The following is a 17312-nucleotide window of genomic DNA, read 5'->3' on the forward strand; positions in this document are numbered from 1 at the left end:
CTCCAGCAGGTGTATCTCACTGATCATCCCTAAAGCCAAAACCTCATTTGGACGCCTTTCCTTCCAGTTCTCTGCTGCCTGCGACTGGAACGAATTGCAAAAATCTCTGAAGTTGGAGACTTTTATCTCCCTCAACAACTTTAAAAATCTGCTATCCGAGCAGCTAACCGATCGCTGCAGCTGTACATAGTCCATCTGTAAACTACCCACCCAATTTACCTACCTCACCCCCATACTGCTTTTATTTATTTACTTTTCTGCTCTTTTGCACACCAGTATCTCTTCTTGCACATGATCATCTGATGATTTATCACTCCAGTGTTAATCTGCTAAATTGTAATTATTCGATTTATTGCCTACCTCATGCCTTTTGCACACATTGTATATAGATTCTCTTTTTTTTCTACCATGTTATTGACTTGTTTATTGTTTACTCCATGTGTAACTCTGTGTTGTTGTCTGTTCACACTGCTATGCTTTATCTTGGCCAGGTCGCAGTTGCAAATGAGAACTTGTTCTCAACTGGCCGACCTGGTTAAATAAAGGTGAAATAAAAAATAAAAAAAATAAAAAATGATCCTGGGGAAATAAATAACACATAATAATACAAAAATGTAGGAGCAGTATGGACCTAGTCTGTTCATTATATACATCTACATGATGTATTGTTACACCATGTAGGAGCAGTATAGACCTAGTCTGTTCATTATATACGTCTACATGATGTATTGTTACACCATGTAGGAGCAGTATAGACCTAGTCTGTTCATTATATACATCTACATGATGTATTGTTACACCATGTAGGAACAGTATAGATCTAGTCTGTTCATTATATACATCTACATGATGTATTGTTACACCATGTAGGAGCAGTATAGACCTACAGTAGCTAGCTGCTAATTTAGATGTAGTATGACTTAATGAAACTGCCTTAAATATGCTGTGGTAAACATTTTTTATTCGCACTAATCAATCAACACATTCCTGTCTTTGTATGTCTCAATATAATGGTTTATTTAATTAAATCCATTTACAATAATCTTTGTCTGAAAATAAAATATGATCCTCAACTGCGTTTCCCCTTCAGTCAGCAGACGGCGATGTGCGTCTTTCAGGCGACGCTGCCAGCGTGACGTATAATCTAGTGGACGGTTCTTCATAAACAGCTCGTCAACCACCTCGGTAGCTTGCTAGCCAACATAGCCGAAAGATTCAAGCTATTTATACGCTTTCGGTGTATATTACCGACTGTGTTTTCGACACACTTAGGTCGTATCTACTTGTTAACCTATTTAATTTAATATTACGTTATTTTGTATTAGTCAGCTATAGTAGCTGGTTGGTTAAGTTAGCACTAGCCTAGTCGCTAATGATAGCTAGCTAGCTAACATCCCCGAACATGAGCTCACTAAACTACTCCCCTCTTGTTAAAGAAGAGGAGGTCTGCTGGACGGAGAAAGAAGATCTGGGGCTGAACATTGTCGTGAAAGAGGAGAAGGAAGAAGAGGATGTCACAGTAAAACAAGAAGTAGAAGGTGAGGCTGTTACAGTGAAAGAAGAAGAGAAAGACGTTTCAGTGAAAGAAGAGGAAGACGTTACAGTAAAAGAAGAGGATGAGGAAGAGAAAGAGGTGGATGTAGTTTATGGAGTGAAGAAGGAAGGGGAGATTACTGTCACATTGAAAGATGAAGAGGAGATAGGAGATCTGATTAAAACCAGTAAGTACCGCCTTAAAATCGTTTTTTACTTTCGATATTCGGAGTTGGCTCATCAACCTCTTCAACGGAGGGCCCAGGATGATGACTGATATGTCTAGAATCAGACGACGTAGAGAGCAAGCTACCCCTTGTTTTCTCCGTTCCGTTTCCAAAAAATGACTTAACATATATATTTCATAAGGGTCTGTCTGCTGACCGCAGACTGGGGGGCACGGCATGGAGTGATGATTTACTGCACACCGTGCCCCCCAATAGTGCCATGTGAGAGTTGGGTTGGCTACACCAAAGATTATGGATATACTGACAAGATGTCTCTCCGCCCTAACAATGGGAGTTGTTGTCCACAAAGCGGCACTGCGGGTTGTCTAGCTCCCGCCTATCCTTTCTTTGTATTGGTGGATACATCTTATTATTGTAATCTATTGTTTATGTTCCAGGGTTGTTGTCGTCTACCGCCTGTATTCAATGGAGAGAGATGCTAAGCTACTAGCATGAATATGCACCGCCTGTATTCAATGGAGAGAGATGCTAAGCTATTAGCATGAATATGCATAGCGATCTGGAGACAACTCCTATAGTGTTTTTATCAAAGTTGTCGGTATGTCACGTGTCCACATAACAACGTAAGCATTACGAAACTTCTGTTAGATCAAGTAAACTTCACGTAGCAAATAAGCCATTCATTTTGTTGTTGACCAAATTCGACACTTTCCATATTGGGTTGATAATTGTTTCCACTTGAATACAACCTACTGTAACCTACTGGCATGACCTAGAGAGTTACAACCTACTGTAACCTACTGGCATGACCTAGAGAGTTACAACCTACTGTAACCTACTGGCATGACCTAGAGAGTTACAACCTACTGAAACCTACTGGCATGACCTAGAGAGTTACAACCTACTGAAACCTACTGGCAAGACCTAGAGAGTTACAACCTACTGTAGCCTACTAGCATGACCTAGAGAGATACAACCTACTGTAACCTACTGGCATGACCTAGAGAGATACAACCTACTGTAACCTACTGGCATGACCTAGAGAGTTACAACCTACTGTACTCTACTGGCATGACCTAGAGAGATACAATCTACTGTAGCCTACTGGCATGACCTAGAGAGATACAACCTACTGTAACCTACTGGCATGACTTAGAGAGTTACAACCTACTGTAACCTACTGGCATGACCTAGAGATTTACAACCTACTGTAACCTACTGGCATGACCTAGAGAGTTACAACCTACTGTAACCTACTGGCATGACCTAGAGAGATACAACCTACTGTAACCTACTGGCATGACCTAGAGAGATACAACCTACTGTAGCCTACTGGCATGACCTAGAGAGATACAACCTACTGTAGCCTACTGGCAGGACCTAGAGAGATACAACCTACTGTAGCCTACTGGCATGACCTAGAGAGATACAACCTACTGTAACCTACTGGCATGACCTAGAGAGATACAACCTAATGTAACCTACTGGCATGACCTAGAGCATTACAACCTACTGTAACCTACTGGCTTGACCTAGAGAGCTAAAGTTGTAAAATTCCTGGATTTTAAATGAATATTTTCCAGTAATAATGATCATTTGTATCTTCCTATCCACATGTGGGATCCCTCTCCTTTGTCCTCCTCTCTACACCAATAACAGACAACTACTGTGGGACTCCCAATCACGGCCGGATGTGATACAGCCTGGATTCGAACCAGGGACTGTAGTGACACCTCTTGCACTGAGATGCAGTGGCTTAGACTGCTGCGTCCGTGTGTGTGTTTAACTTTTTAACTGTACTAGAATGCTTAAAAGGCCGCAAATTTTAAATATCGGTTATCGGTATCGTTTTTTGGGGCAAGGAAAATATTGGATATCGGTATTGGTCAAAAATGTAATATCGGTGCATCCCTTTATTCTAAAATGTATCACAATACCCCATAATGGCATCACAATACCCCACAATGACATCACAATACCCCATAATGCCAAAGCAAAAACAGGTTTAGGTTTTTTCAAATTTATTGTAACTATTCCCCAGGATAACTAGTCTCAGAGTAATGTAAGATCCCAGGATAACAAGTCTCAGAGTAATGTAAGATCCCAGGATAACTAGTCTCAGAGTAATGTTAGATCCCAGGATAACTAGTCTCAGAGTAATGTAAGATCCCAGGATAACTAGTCTCAGAGTAATGTAAGATCCCAGGATAACTAGTCTCAGAGTAATGTAAGATCCCAGGATAACTAGTCTCAGAGTAATGTAAGATCCCAGGATAACTAGTCTCAGAGTAATGTAAGATCCCAGGATAACTAGTCTCAGAGTAATGTTAGATCCCAGGATAACTAGTCTCAGAGTAATGTAAGATGCTTGGAAAAAGAAGCTGAACAGAATAACAGAACGGCACCATTAGAGCTAAAATGTGTCGCCTGGATCCCTCCAAACTGTAAATAAATAATAAAATGTGTATCCTGGATGTCAGAGCCCCAACCCTCCAAACTGTAAATAAATAATAAAATGTGTATCCTGGATGTCAGACCCCCAACCCTCCAAACTGTAAATAAATAATAAAATGTGTCGCCTGGATGTCAGACCCCCAACCCTCCAAACTGTAAATAAATAATAAAATGTGTATCCTGGATGTCAGAGCCCCAACCCTCCAAACTGTAAATAAATAATAAAATGTGTATCCTGGATGTCAGACCCCCAACCCTCCAAACTGTAAATAAATAATAAAATGTGTCGCCTCGAAGTTATGGGTCCTACAGTAGGTCTATGTTGTTGTTAGGTGAAGTTATGGGTCCTACAGTAGGTCTATGTTGTTAGGTGAAGTTATGGGTCCTACAGTAGGTCTATGTTATTGTTATGGGTCCTACTGTAGGTCTACGTTGTTGTATGGTGAAGTTATGGGTCCTACAGTAGGTCTGTTATTGTTAGGTAATGTTATGGATCCTACAGTGGGTCTATGTTGCTGTTATGGGTCCTAGAGTACACTATGTATGTCATGCAATAACAACCAAAGTGCTTCTTCGTTCATTACAGGTATATTTGTTGTTAGGTGAAGTTATGGGCCAATTTGGCAAACAGTGTACAAACCCTCAGTGACAGGCTGATGGAATAGCTAGACAAAGAGCATTTTACTGGTTGAAGTGTTTTTAAATACAAAGCGGTTGATTTGCGATGATGACACAAACAATATATTAAGCAGGACGATGGGGCGCTAGAGAGCGTGCTATGGAGTAGACGTGCATTGCTAGAGCTCCGCTCAATTTTGAAACAAATTAATATTTATCTTAACCTCTCACAACCTATAACTTCAAACAAATATGACAAAGGGAAAAGGCAACAATAAAGGGGGCGCTAAACAAGGTAATTGGAATGAGATAGACAACGAACCAATTTTAACGTCGCCGACCCACGAGGAGCTAGCTGAAGAGGCTAGCTTCTAAGAGTTCCCCACAGATCCTACTCAAAGTGACATACTGGCTGCCATAAACGCACTAAGCAAGAAGGTGGACACAAGGTTGGCTGATATCTCAAAGAGTATTGGGACTTTGGCCGAAACTGTGAAGGCAACTAAGGGAAGGGTGCACGAGGTTGAGCAGACGACAATCGATCACGAGGCCAGGCTACAGGACATAGAGAAACAGTGCGCAACGTTCAAAAATGACAACAAAACCCTGAAGGCCCGACTGGAAATGCTCGAGTCGCATTCAAGACGCCAGAACATCCGAATATGTGGGATCCAGGAGGACGCTGAGAAAGGGAACCCCACTGAATTTGTCTCGGAGCTGATACCGGCATTGCTGGGGAGTGAACACTTCAAAACGGCCATCCTGATCGACCGCGCACACAGAGCACAGGCAACGAAGCCGGCCAAGGGCGGGCCACCAAGGCCATTCATTGTAATGCTGCACTATCCCCACACCAGGGATCTGATCCTCAAGCTGGCTAGTCAAAAGTTCCCCCTTAACTACAACGGAGCCAGGGTGTCTTTCTACCCAGATCTTACCTTGGAGGTGAGGAACCAACGGAAAGAGTATGATGAGGTACTCAATAAATGCAGGGCGGCCAACATCCGATATGGATTCCTCTTCCCAGCCCGGTTTAAGGTGACAGTCGAGGGATCAACACGTACGTTTGACAATGCAAAAGAGGCCGATCTGTTCTTGACAAGCAAGCTCCCCGGTTGAGGATACAGAACGGCTGTGCCAGCAGGCTAAATGGCCAAATACAGGCCAGGAATGTGTGTGAATTGAATTTCCGGCCTATGTCTTTTCGATCAGAAGATCAGATCAGGCTAATATAGCATTGTTTGGCATGTCATGTTTTAGCGCCACTCACCCCCTAACGTGAGAGTTAAGTTAAGTGTTATTTAATATTAGTTTATATGCGGAGCATCTATAGACGACGAGTTAGTTCAAGCTTTATGTCTAGACACCCTAACGTTTGTGTGTTAGCCAAGGAGTGCTTCGTTTGGGGAAGTCACTCAGTAAAGGGACGGGAGGGGGGATGGGGTCTGTGTTTTATGTTCACGTTTATTAGTACAGGTGGCATGACAAGCTCCCGCATGGCGGGACGTTTTTCTTCTGGGTTTTGTATGACAGCAGCAATTTGCTTTAAAATAAGAAATGCCACATAGTGACCGAGCACAGAGTAGACCAGGTGGAATAAAGATAGTCAGCTGGAACTGTAATGGGCATGTCGTGAAACGAGCTAAGTTTTTTTTCTCATCTTAAATCACTGGGTGCTGACATAGTGCTTCTTCAAGAAACTCATATTAAACGCTCGGCGCAGGCCAAGCTACGAGTCGGCTGGATCGGTCAGATATACCAGTCTAACTTTGATGCAAAAGCGAGAGGGGTAGCAATCCTGATAAGGAAAAACATTCCTTTTGTTTACTCCACCTCGATTTCAGATCCTAATGGTCGGTATATTATTGTGGCTGGTACACTGAATTCGAAACCAATAACCTTGGTCAATTTATATGGACCCAACTTCGATGATCCATTATTTTTTCAAAGGGTATTTAAGGCCATACCAAATATCTCGGATACAAGTGTTATTGTTGGAGGTGACTTTAACTGTACGTTAGATCCTCTTTTAGATAAACAGCTATCAAGGTCACTTCAACAATCAAATGCCAGTGTCTGTCTAAATACATTGATGACAAACCTTAACATTGTCGATATTTGGAGACTGACCAACAGACAGGGATTATTCTTTCTTTTCATCAGTTCATAAATCATATTCCAGAATTGACTATTTTTTGTTGGACTCCAAACTAATTTCAGCAGCTGAGTCGGTTACCTATCACCCCATTCTAATTACGGACCACTCTCCTCTGTCCATGGTGCTGAAACTCGACAATATGTCGACAGGTCGGCGACCGTGGCGCTTAGACGCATACCTGTTGAAAGATGAGGCTTTTTGTCAGTATTTGAAGGAGCAGGTTGCCTTTTTCCTCAGTACTAACGACACGGGGGATGTTGACGACTCCACCCTTTGGGAATCTCTAAAGGCTGTGATTAGAGGTTACATTATTTCTTATACATCAGAGAGGAAGAAACGTGCCAATACTAGGCTGAGAGAAATTGAAAGGGAGTTAGGGGAACAGGAGAACGTTTTTAGGACAAATTCCTCGTATACAGTCCTTGAGAAGATCACAAAGTTAAAGTATGAACACAATACCATCCTTTCGAAACGGGTGGGCTCTTTACTTGCTAGAACGCAACAAAGTTATTTTGAACTGGGGGACAAACCACATAAATTATTAGCAAGACAGCTAAGGCATGTACAAGCATCTAGAGCTATTCACAAAATAAAAGACAAGAAGGGTAAAATAGTAACAGATCCGCAGGACATTAATAAATGCTTTGCACAGTTCTACTCAGAGCTATACCAATCAAAATGCGATGCTACTGATCCACAAACTATGGAACGCTTTCTCGCTGAATGTGAACTTCCTAAACTAGACAGGGGGGCAGCTGCCGCACTCGATGCAGGGATAACCTTAGATGAAATTAACACAGCGATAGCACAATTTCCAAACAGCAAGGCCCCTGGGCCCGATGGATATGTAATAGAATTCTATAAGAAGTACTGTGCTAGTCTATCCACTTATGCTGCGAATGTTTCAACAAGCCAAAGAAAATACCTAACTCCCGCAAACACTGTATGAGGCTACAATAGCCCTGATCTTGAAAAAAGATAGAGATTCCATGGAGATGTCGTCGTATCGCCCTGTGTCGTTACTCCCCATAGAAAACAAGGTGTTGACAAAGATATTGGCAAACCGATTGAAAAAATATATTTCCGATATCATACACCCTGACCAGACACGTTTTATCCCAGGCCGACATATATACTACAATTTGAGACGCATTTTCAACGTAATGTATCATGATCATAAAGTTGAGGCAGTGGTAATAGCTCTTGATGCAGAGAAGGCGTTTGATCAGATTGAGTGGAAGTATATGATGTCGGTTCTGGAGCATTTCGGATTTGGAAAGGAATGTATTAATTGGATAAGAATTATTTATGCACACCCAATGGCGTCCGTGGTGACCAATCAGGAAATGTCGCAGTCATTCCGCCTGTTCAAGGGGTTCCGACAGGGGTGCCCTATTTCGCCTGCTCTCTTCGCTATAGCCATGGAACCCCTTGCTACTCGCATTCGGGCATGTGCCGATATAGCTTCTGTTAAAATAAAAGACACACAGCACAAAATGTCCCTATATGCAGACGATGTTCTTTTGTTTTTGTCCAAGCCTAAAACTTCTATTCCACCATTACTTAACTTGATAAACACATTCGGCTCCTTCTCTGGCTACAAGATAAACTGGCAAAAAAGTGAGTTGATGCCAATATCACGGCCTGTGGATATGCAATTTCTGCAATCTACCCCGTTTAGAACAGTGAGGGACAAGTTCACAAGCCTTGGCATTGTAGTGACAAGAGACCTTGATCAGCTATTGAAAGTGAATTGGAACATGAAAATATATCAGCTTAAACAAAATATAGATTTCTGGAAAACTCTGCCTATTTACTTGGTTGGTCGTATAAACGCTATTAAAATGGTTGTCCTACCCAGGTTTCTTTACCTCTTCCAATGTCTACCCAATTTCATACCACAAAGCTATTTTAAGAAACTGGATTCAATAGTAACTCCATTTTTATGGGATAACAAGGCAGCCAGAATTTCAAAGAAGCATTTATGCAAGTACAAGACAGAGGGGGGCTTTGGCCTTCCTCACTTCAAACTGTATTATTGGGCTGCTAATCTGAACATTGTGTCTTTCTGGAGGGAAAGTTTACCTGCGATGAGACAGAAGGATATGCCTTCATGGCTTTTGATCGAGCAGGCCTCCTGTCAACGTTCCTCACTCCCTGCACTTGTTAATATCCCATCATATGTGAAAAAAGCCACTTATGACTCCAATCCAGTCATTTGTCATACGCTTAGGATCTGGAAACAGATTAGGGATTTTCTTAACCTGTCTAGGATGAGCGTGCCGCTAGCGGCACCCCCCCCCCCCCCCCCCCCCACTGAAAAACCAGTGCCGCGAAATTCAAAAAAATTTTTTTTTTTAAATATTTAACTTTCACACATTAAAGTCCAATACAGCTAATGAAAGACACAGATCTTGTGAATCCAGTCAACATGTCCGATTTTTAAAATGTTTTACAGGGAAGACACAATATGTAAAGATGTACATCTATTACCTAAAAACACATTAGCATAATCCACCATCTTTTATTTGTCCACCAACACCAGTAGCTATCACCAATTCGGCTAAACTAAGATATTTATAGCCCCTAACCAAGAAAAACACTCATCAGATGACAGTCTGATAACATATTTATGGTATGGGATAGGTTTTGTTAGAAAAAAGTGCATATTTCAGGTAGATGGCATAGGTTACAATTGCACCCACCGTCACAAATGGACTAGAATAATTACTATGAGCAACGTGTTTACCTACTTACTAATCATCAAACATTTCGTAAAAATACACAGCATACACGAATCGAAAGACACAGATCCTGTGAATACAGACAATATTTCAGATTTTCTAAGTGTCTTACAGCGAAAACACAATAAATCGTTATATTAGCATAGCACATAGCACATAGCAGCCCAGCATTGATTCTAGCCAAAGTGGGCGATAACGTCAACATCGCCAAAAATATATTAATTTTTTCACTAACCTTCTCAGAATTCTTCAGATGACACTCCTGTAACATCATATTACACAATCCATATAGAGTTTGATCGAAAATGTTTATATTTAGCCACCAAAATCATGGTTAGACAATGTGAAATGTAGACAAGCTGGTCAGAAAATGTCCTTGCGCCACTTAGACAGTGATCTACTCTTATACATAAATACTCATAAACGTGACTAAAAAATATAGGGTGGACAGGGATTGATAGACAATTTAATTCTTAATACAATTGCGGAATTACATTTTTTAATTTATCCTTACTTTTCAATACAGTTTGCGCCAAGCGAAGCTACGTCAAAAAACATGGCGTCCTAAGCCACTAAAATTTTTCGACAGAAACACGATTTATCATAATAAAAATGTCCTACTTTGAGCTGTTCTTCCATCAGTATCTTGGGCAAAGGATCCTTTCTTGGGAGTAATCGTCTTTTGGTGGAAAGCTGTCCTCTTGCCATGTGGAAATGCCAACTGCGTTCGGGATGAACTGAAAAGCGTGCCCAGCTATTCACAGCGTTTCAAAAATAAATGTCCCAAAATCGCACTAAACGGATATAAATTGCTATAAAACGCTTTAAATTAACTACCTTATGATGTTTTTAACTCCTATAACGAGTAAAAAGATGACCGGAGAAATATAACAGGCTAAACTAACGCTTGGAACAGGAGCGGGTCGGTGTCCTCCACGCGCGTTACGCACCAAGAAAAGACTTGCTAGCTACAGGGTTTTTTAATTTATAGTGCCTGTGAACGCGCAATCGACCCCATTGAAATCGTCATCACGTAAAGGCATCCAGGGGAAGACGTAAGCAGTGTCCGTATAGTCATAGCAATAACAGTGCCCTTTTAACTGACTCCAGAACAGTGGCCAACATTTCTGAAATCTGACTCCATGTCAGGGAAATTGCTGTAGAATGGGCTCTGTTCCACTTAGAGACAAAATTTCAACTCCTATAGAAACTATAGACTGTTTTCTATCCAATAATAATAATAATATGCATATTGTACGATCAAGGATTTTGTGGGAAGCCGTTTAAAAAATTACCCGATTAGCATAAATAGTCTCAACAGCGCCCCCATCCTCAACATTAACATACCCACTGTTTACATAGACACCCCGATTAGCCTGAATCATGCTTTCCACCCTGCATTGGATGATGTGGTGTTTTCACAGTGGAGGGAGAAGGGGCTCACAACAATTGGTAATTTATACATAGATGGTCAGTTAGCTTCATTCCAACAATTACAGGCAAAGTTCAACATGCCAACAACACATTTTTTCAGATACCTCCAAATCAGGAATTTCTTAAGGACACATATCCCACAGTATGGCATGAAGCCAAATAGTCCTACATTAGATAGCTTGATCCTTGTCAAACCCCATTCAAAAGGGTCGGTCTCTAGACTGTATGATGTGCTACAGGCCCACATAGAGGTATCCACAGACACCATTAAAAGGGCTTGGGAACAAGAACTTGGTTCAGAAATCTCAGATGAGGACTGGGTAGAAGCTCTCAGGAATATAAACCACAGTTCAGTGAATGCCAGACACAACCTTGTACAGTTTAAGGTGATACACAGGTTACACTACTCAAAAGTAAAACTGCATAAAATATTCCCGGACACCTCACCACTGTGTGAGAGGTGCAAGCAGGAGGAGGGGACGTTGACCCACTTATTCTGGACATGCCCTAAATTACATGCTTACTGGGCTCTCATTTTTGATTACTTATCTAAGGCCTTTGATAGAGTTCTAGCCCCAGACCCATTGATCGCTCTGTTTGGTACAGTTGATGGGAATAACCAGGAGGGGAAAGCTGTCTCTCTTTGTACTCTATTAGCCAAAAGGCTCATATTGCAATTTTGGAAATTGGAGACTGTACCTACCTTTGAAATGTGGTTACCGGATTTAGGGAATGTAATCCATATGGAAAAGATTCGATACAACACCTCCAACAGAAGTCCATTGTTTTACAAAATCTGGCAGCCGATACTGGATAAATGGTCTAGTCCCGCTTCATAACTGGGCTGACGATCTGCTGCTACTCTGTGCTGTACTCCACTCAATATTTATTTTTGGCTGAACTACACTGCTTGTAATGACTATATGCTGTCTTCTTATACATGTACCACCTAATAGGATTTAGTTTTATTTTGTGTATGTGTGAGTTAACTTTTGTTTTGTCCTCTAAACTGGCCATCCCATCCAACAGTACAATGAATGTCATTGTTTGTATTACTGTCTTTTTTACTTTCTTTTTATTGGAAAATAATAAACATATTATATAAAATAAAATAAAAAGCAGGACATTCAAACGATCCTTACAATTATAATCCAAAGTAGTGTGAAATGTACTCATAAGCAACCTGGAAATGGAGGTTACTCCCATGAGTTTTCCCCTATTCACATTCAGAATACACTGTGAAAAACTAAAATCTTTGCTCACCATTTTTGCTCCAGGCAGATATACTACGTCCATAACTAGTGGTTTCCTCATTACCAGATATACTACATCCATACCTAGTGGTTTCCTCATTACCAGATATACTAACTACATCCATAACTAGTGGTTTCCTCATTACCAGATATACTAACTACATCCATAACTAGTGGTTTCCTCATTACCAGATACACTACATCCATAACTAGTGGTTTCCTCATTACCAGATATACTACATCCATAACTAGTGGTTTCCTCATTACCAGATATACCACATCCATAACTAGTGGTTTCCTCATTACCAGATATACTACATCCATAACTAGTGGTTTCCTCCTTACCAGATATACCACATCCATAACTAGTGGTTTCCTCATTACCAGATATACTACATCCATTACTATCGGTTTCCTCATTAGCAGGGAGGTGTTTCTGCAATCAAATTGTGTGCGCATCGACCTCGTGCCACAATTTTAGCAACACAGAAAGGGGCCTATATTGGAGACCAAAAGTCGTCTGGCACACTGCTTACAGTTTCAACAACATGAATAACTTATTTCTAGTCTACAATCTTAGATGTTACTACAATCTTAGATGTTACTATATGACTTGTTGCTCATTTTAAATCAATTGTCAAATAATTTTAACATTCATTACAGACATCAATTGTTGTACAACATCATGGCTATGCTGTTGGCATCACCTTTTACAGTGAATTGCCGCTGTTGTGGGCCTTTAATCATCTGACTGATTTTGTTGTTCACATAGGAGAGATACGGGACTATTGTGGATCCTCTGGGAATCCTCAACAACTTCATGATGCTGACGAGGCAGAGAAGAGTCTCTCCACATCAGAACTCCTCCAGAAACACCAGCAGAGACCCACAGGGAAGAAATCTCATTGCTGCTCTGACTGTGGGAAAGGTTGCAAATCTTCATCAGAACTTAAAATACACGAGCGAGTACACACAGGAGAGAAACCTTATAGCTGTGATCAATGTGGGAAGAGTTTTGGTAGATCTGACCAGCTGACATCACACCAGAGAATACACACAGGAGAGAAACCTTATAGGTGTGCTCAATGTGGGAAGAGATGTACTACATCAAGCAATCTGACTTCACACCAGAGAACACACGCAGGAGAGAAATCTTATAGCTGTGGTCAATGTGGGAAGAGTTTTTTTCAATCTTGCTCTCTGACTGTACACCAGAGAACACACGCACAACACACAGGAGAGAAACCCTTTAGCTGTGGTCAATGTGGGAAGGGTTTTGATAGATCTGGCCAGCTGACATCGCACCAGAGAATACACACAGGAGAGAAACCTTATATCTGTGCTCAATGTGGGAATAGTTTTACTACATCAAGCAATCTGACTTCACACCAGAGAACACACACAGGAGAGAAATCTCATAGTTGTGATCAATGTGGGAAGAGTTTTGGTGCATCTTGCTATCTGACAGTGCACCAGAGAATACACACAGGAGAGAAACCTTATAGCTGTGGTCAATGTGGGAAGAGTTTTGGTAGATCTGGCCAGCTGACATCACACCAGAGAATACACACAGGAGAGAAACCTTATAGCTGTGGTCAATGTGGGAAGAGATGTACTACAACTTACTCTCTGACTGTACACCAGAGAAAACACACAGGAGAGAAACCTTATAGCTGTGGTCAATGTGGGAAGAGTTTTGTTCAATCTGGCTCTCTGACTGTACACCAGAGAAAGCACACACAACACACAGGAGAGAAACCTTTTAGCTGTGGTCAATGTGGAAAGAGTTTTGGTAGATCTGGCCAGCTGACATCACACCAGAGAATACACACAGGAGAGAAACCTTATAGCTGTGCTCAATGTGGGAAGAGATGTACTACATTAAGCAATCTGACTTCACACCAGAGAACACACACAGGAGAGAAACCTCATAGTTGTGATCAATGTGGGAAGAGTTTTATGACAACAAGCAATCTGACTTCACACCAGAGAACACACACAGGAGAAAAACCTCATAGTTGTGATCAATGTGGGAAGAGTTTTACGACATCAAGCAATCTGACTTCACACCAGAGAACACACACAGGAGAGAAACCTTATAGCTGTGATCAATGTGGGATGAGTTTTACTATATCTAGCTCTCTGACTTCACACCAGAGAACACACACAGGAGAGAAACCTTATAGCTGTGATCAATGTGGGAAGAGTTATACTACATCAAGCCATCTGACTTCACACCAGAGAACACACACAGGAGATAAATCTTATAGTTGTAATCAATGTGGGAAGAGTTTTCCTACATCATTCCAGCTGACTTCACACCAGAGAACACACACAGGAGAGAAACCTCATAGCTGTGATCAATGTGACAAGAGATACTCTGATAAAAGATCTCTGATCAAACATCAGAAAATACATACATGAAGTTGTTTCATGATATCAATGAAATAATGTCACACTGTAGAATGTTTTAACATTGTAGTTGGAGTATTTTAATGATGTCACAATGTAGAATGTTTTAACATTGTAGAAGGAGTATTTTAATGATGTCACAATGTAGAATGTTTTAACATTGTAGAAGGAGTATTTTAATGATGTCACAATGTAGAATGTTTTAACATTGTAGTAGGAGTATTTTAATGATGTCACAATGTAGAATGTTTTAACATTGTAGTAGGAGTATTTTAATGATGTTCTACCTTATCCTTATCCTTTGCCCTGTTCAATTGATTGCAGCATGATATTGATATTAGCCTCAGGGGAAATCTAGGCTCTGAATTGAAAGAGTATTATTTAACAAAAAGTGACTAACAAAAAAAGAGCTGTGTTACACTTACTGCGTTGGTGACCCACTTTAATCAAAATGCAGCACTTCAAAATGTAGCTAGCTGTTTTCTACAAGTTGAAAAAGCTGCTTGTTTAAAAAAATACATGTAATATGATAATTGTTGCAGATGTTTGTGTATTTACACACATGAAAGCAGTATAATAAATTGGTCTATAATCAATGATATTAACAATCTGACATCACTCCAGTATTTCTTGACAACATTCAAATGCTAATTGTCTTTATTCCACTACTGAAGAAGCATGACTCAAAAGTAATCATAATTATTCATGCAACCAGCTGACCGTTTTTGTGTATAATTATATTGACAATGTTGCCCTGCTTTTAGAATATCAGGATTCATTCTCAGATGTGCTAACCCAAATGCATGACATTGGGGACTGGGCCCGATCCAACAACATGCCTATCGAGTGAACCCTGAAAAGAGAGAGAGAAGTAAGGTTGAAAGTTACTACGGATATTGCAGGAGTTGGTTGCTGATTGTCTCAAGGGTGGGCAGTCAACAAGTTTTGCGTTTAGCCAGTGCGTTGCCATGGATCACAATTTATTTTGACTGCACGTTTTTCCGTATTGGAGATTTAGTTTTTTGGGCTCGTTCCAAGGGGACCAGAGTTCTAGAAGCTAGTGAGTTTTAGGAAGAGGAGAGTTCTAGTAGCCAGTACTATAATACTATTGTATATTATTATTATTTATATTATTATTTAGAAATATGTGTTTTTTCTTGTTTTTAATTGTTGACAGCCAGTAGACACTATGTTTATATTGTAGTTGATTATGTGAAATGGAAGTTGTTTTCTGTTGGGGGTGAGCATACTTGTCCAACAAAAATATAGGATATATTTGTTGTCTAAAGGGGGAAGGTGTTACGGGCTTTGGTTTTTCCATTTATGTTTTGAGGTTGGACTTTAGCACGTATAGCTCGTTAGCACGTATAGCTCGTTAGCACGTATAGCTCGTTAGCACGTATAGTTCGTTAGCTCGTATAGCTCATCAGCACGTATAGCTCATCAGGACGTATAGCTCGTCAGCACGTATAGCTCGTCAGCACGTATAGCTCATCAGGACGTATAGCTCGTTAGCACGTATAGCTCGTCAGCACGTTTAACTCGTTAACATGTAGGACGCACTGATTGGTGTCACCTCGTTAGTCAGTATGTGTTACACCTGTGCTGGCTTGTCCATCTCGTTAGTGGGAAGGTGTTTCACCTGAGCTGGTCCAGGTTCTATTTAAGAGTGTCTGGCCCAGTGCGCCAGTTGTCTTGATAGATGTGGAGAGTCAACACCTTTAGTTGCTCCACCTTTTTGGTTTGCGTCCTGTCTAAGTTTGGTGTGGGTTTTTATATTGTTTGCCTCTTCTTGGGCAGATTTAGTGGGTCTCATGGTGGGTGTCTTTTAGGTCCCAGTTGTTGTTACTAGTCAACTTTCATTCGACACCCCCATAGTGTCTTTGAGAACCCCTCCTAAAAAACAAGCTTATATTTTGGGTTGGATATTGCATCCAATTAGTGTTTTAATCAATGGCATTTCCTTAGAATGCTCATTAGTCTTTCAGTTGTTAATCTTCTGTTTTTTTTTATCCTGTTATTTTTGTGTACTAAGTATTTCTGTTTATTTTCATTGTTTTCTCCTGTGAAGCCATTGTGTTGCATCCATGTCTAAAATGTGCTGTATAAATAAAGCTTGATTTGATTTCAACAAATGAACCCAATGACTGACCAATCAACAGACCCTCCATCTTAGTATGAAAAACAGATCAATCCCACTTTTCAAGCCTGCTACCAGGGTCTACCAGGGGCTTGAGGTGGTCTCCCACAGCTCTGCTGGTGGAGTGGTAAACACCACCCCCGGCTCTACCAGGGGCTTGAGGTGGTCTCCCACAGCTCTGCTCATGTCATGTTCTGTGGCCTTGCCGTTCCATTTCATGACTGCCCCTGCAACACAGAAAGAAACACATTTAGTCATATTATATAAAACACTCAAACACAGTAATGGATATGGAGCATCTAGGGCCTCAGTTACACCTGGCACCTAAATGTGACTTCTGTCATCTGATCACTCCAAGCTGCATTAGGTTCAGATCTA

The 17312-nt window shown here is 40.8% G+C and overlaps 1 protein-coding gene across 2 annotated transcripts in view; it reads left to right on the top strand.

Moving 5' to 3' along the window:
* The first annotated feature begins 1119 nt into the window (after positions 1-1119).
* The window catches only part of LOC129845749 (zinc finger protein ZFP2-like), a 77438-nt gene continuing 61245 nt past the window's right edge, over positions 1120-17312 (top strand). Inside the window, exons 1-2 of one of the 2 annotated variants that reach the window (XM_055913646.1) lie at positions 1133-1721; positions 13155-16933. In XM_055913646.1, the coding sequence (XP_055769621.1) occupies positions 1403-1721; positions 13155-14806 (1971 nt within the window). In that variant the 5' untranslated portion in view covers positions 1133-1402 and the 3' untranslated portion in view covers positions 14807-16933. Of the gene's footprint in view, positions 1722-13154; positions 16934-17312 lie in introns of those variants that run through there. The other variant, XM_055913648.1, reaches the window with a different exon arrangement.

Source organism: Salvelinus fontinalis, unplaced genomic scaffold, assembly GCF_029448725.1.
Source record: "Salvelinus fontinalis isolate EN_2023a unplaced genomic scaffold, ASM2944872v1 scaffold_0359, whole genome shotgun sequence".
Taxonomy (NCBI): domain Eukaryota; kingdom Metazoa; phylum Chordata; class Actinopteri; order Salmoniformes; family Salmonidae; genus Salvelinus; species Salvelinus fontinalis.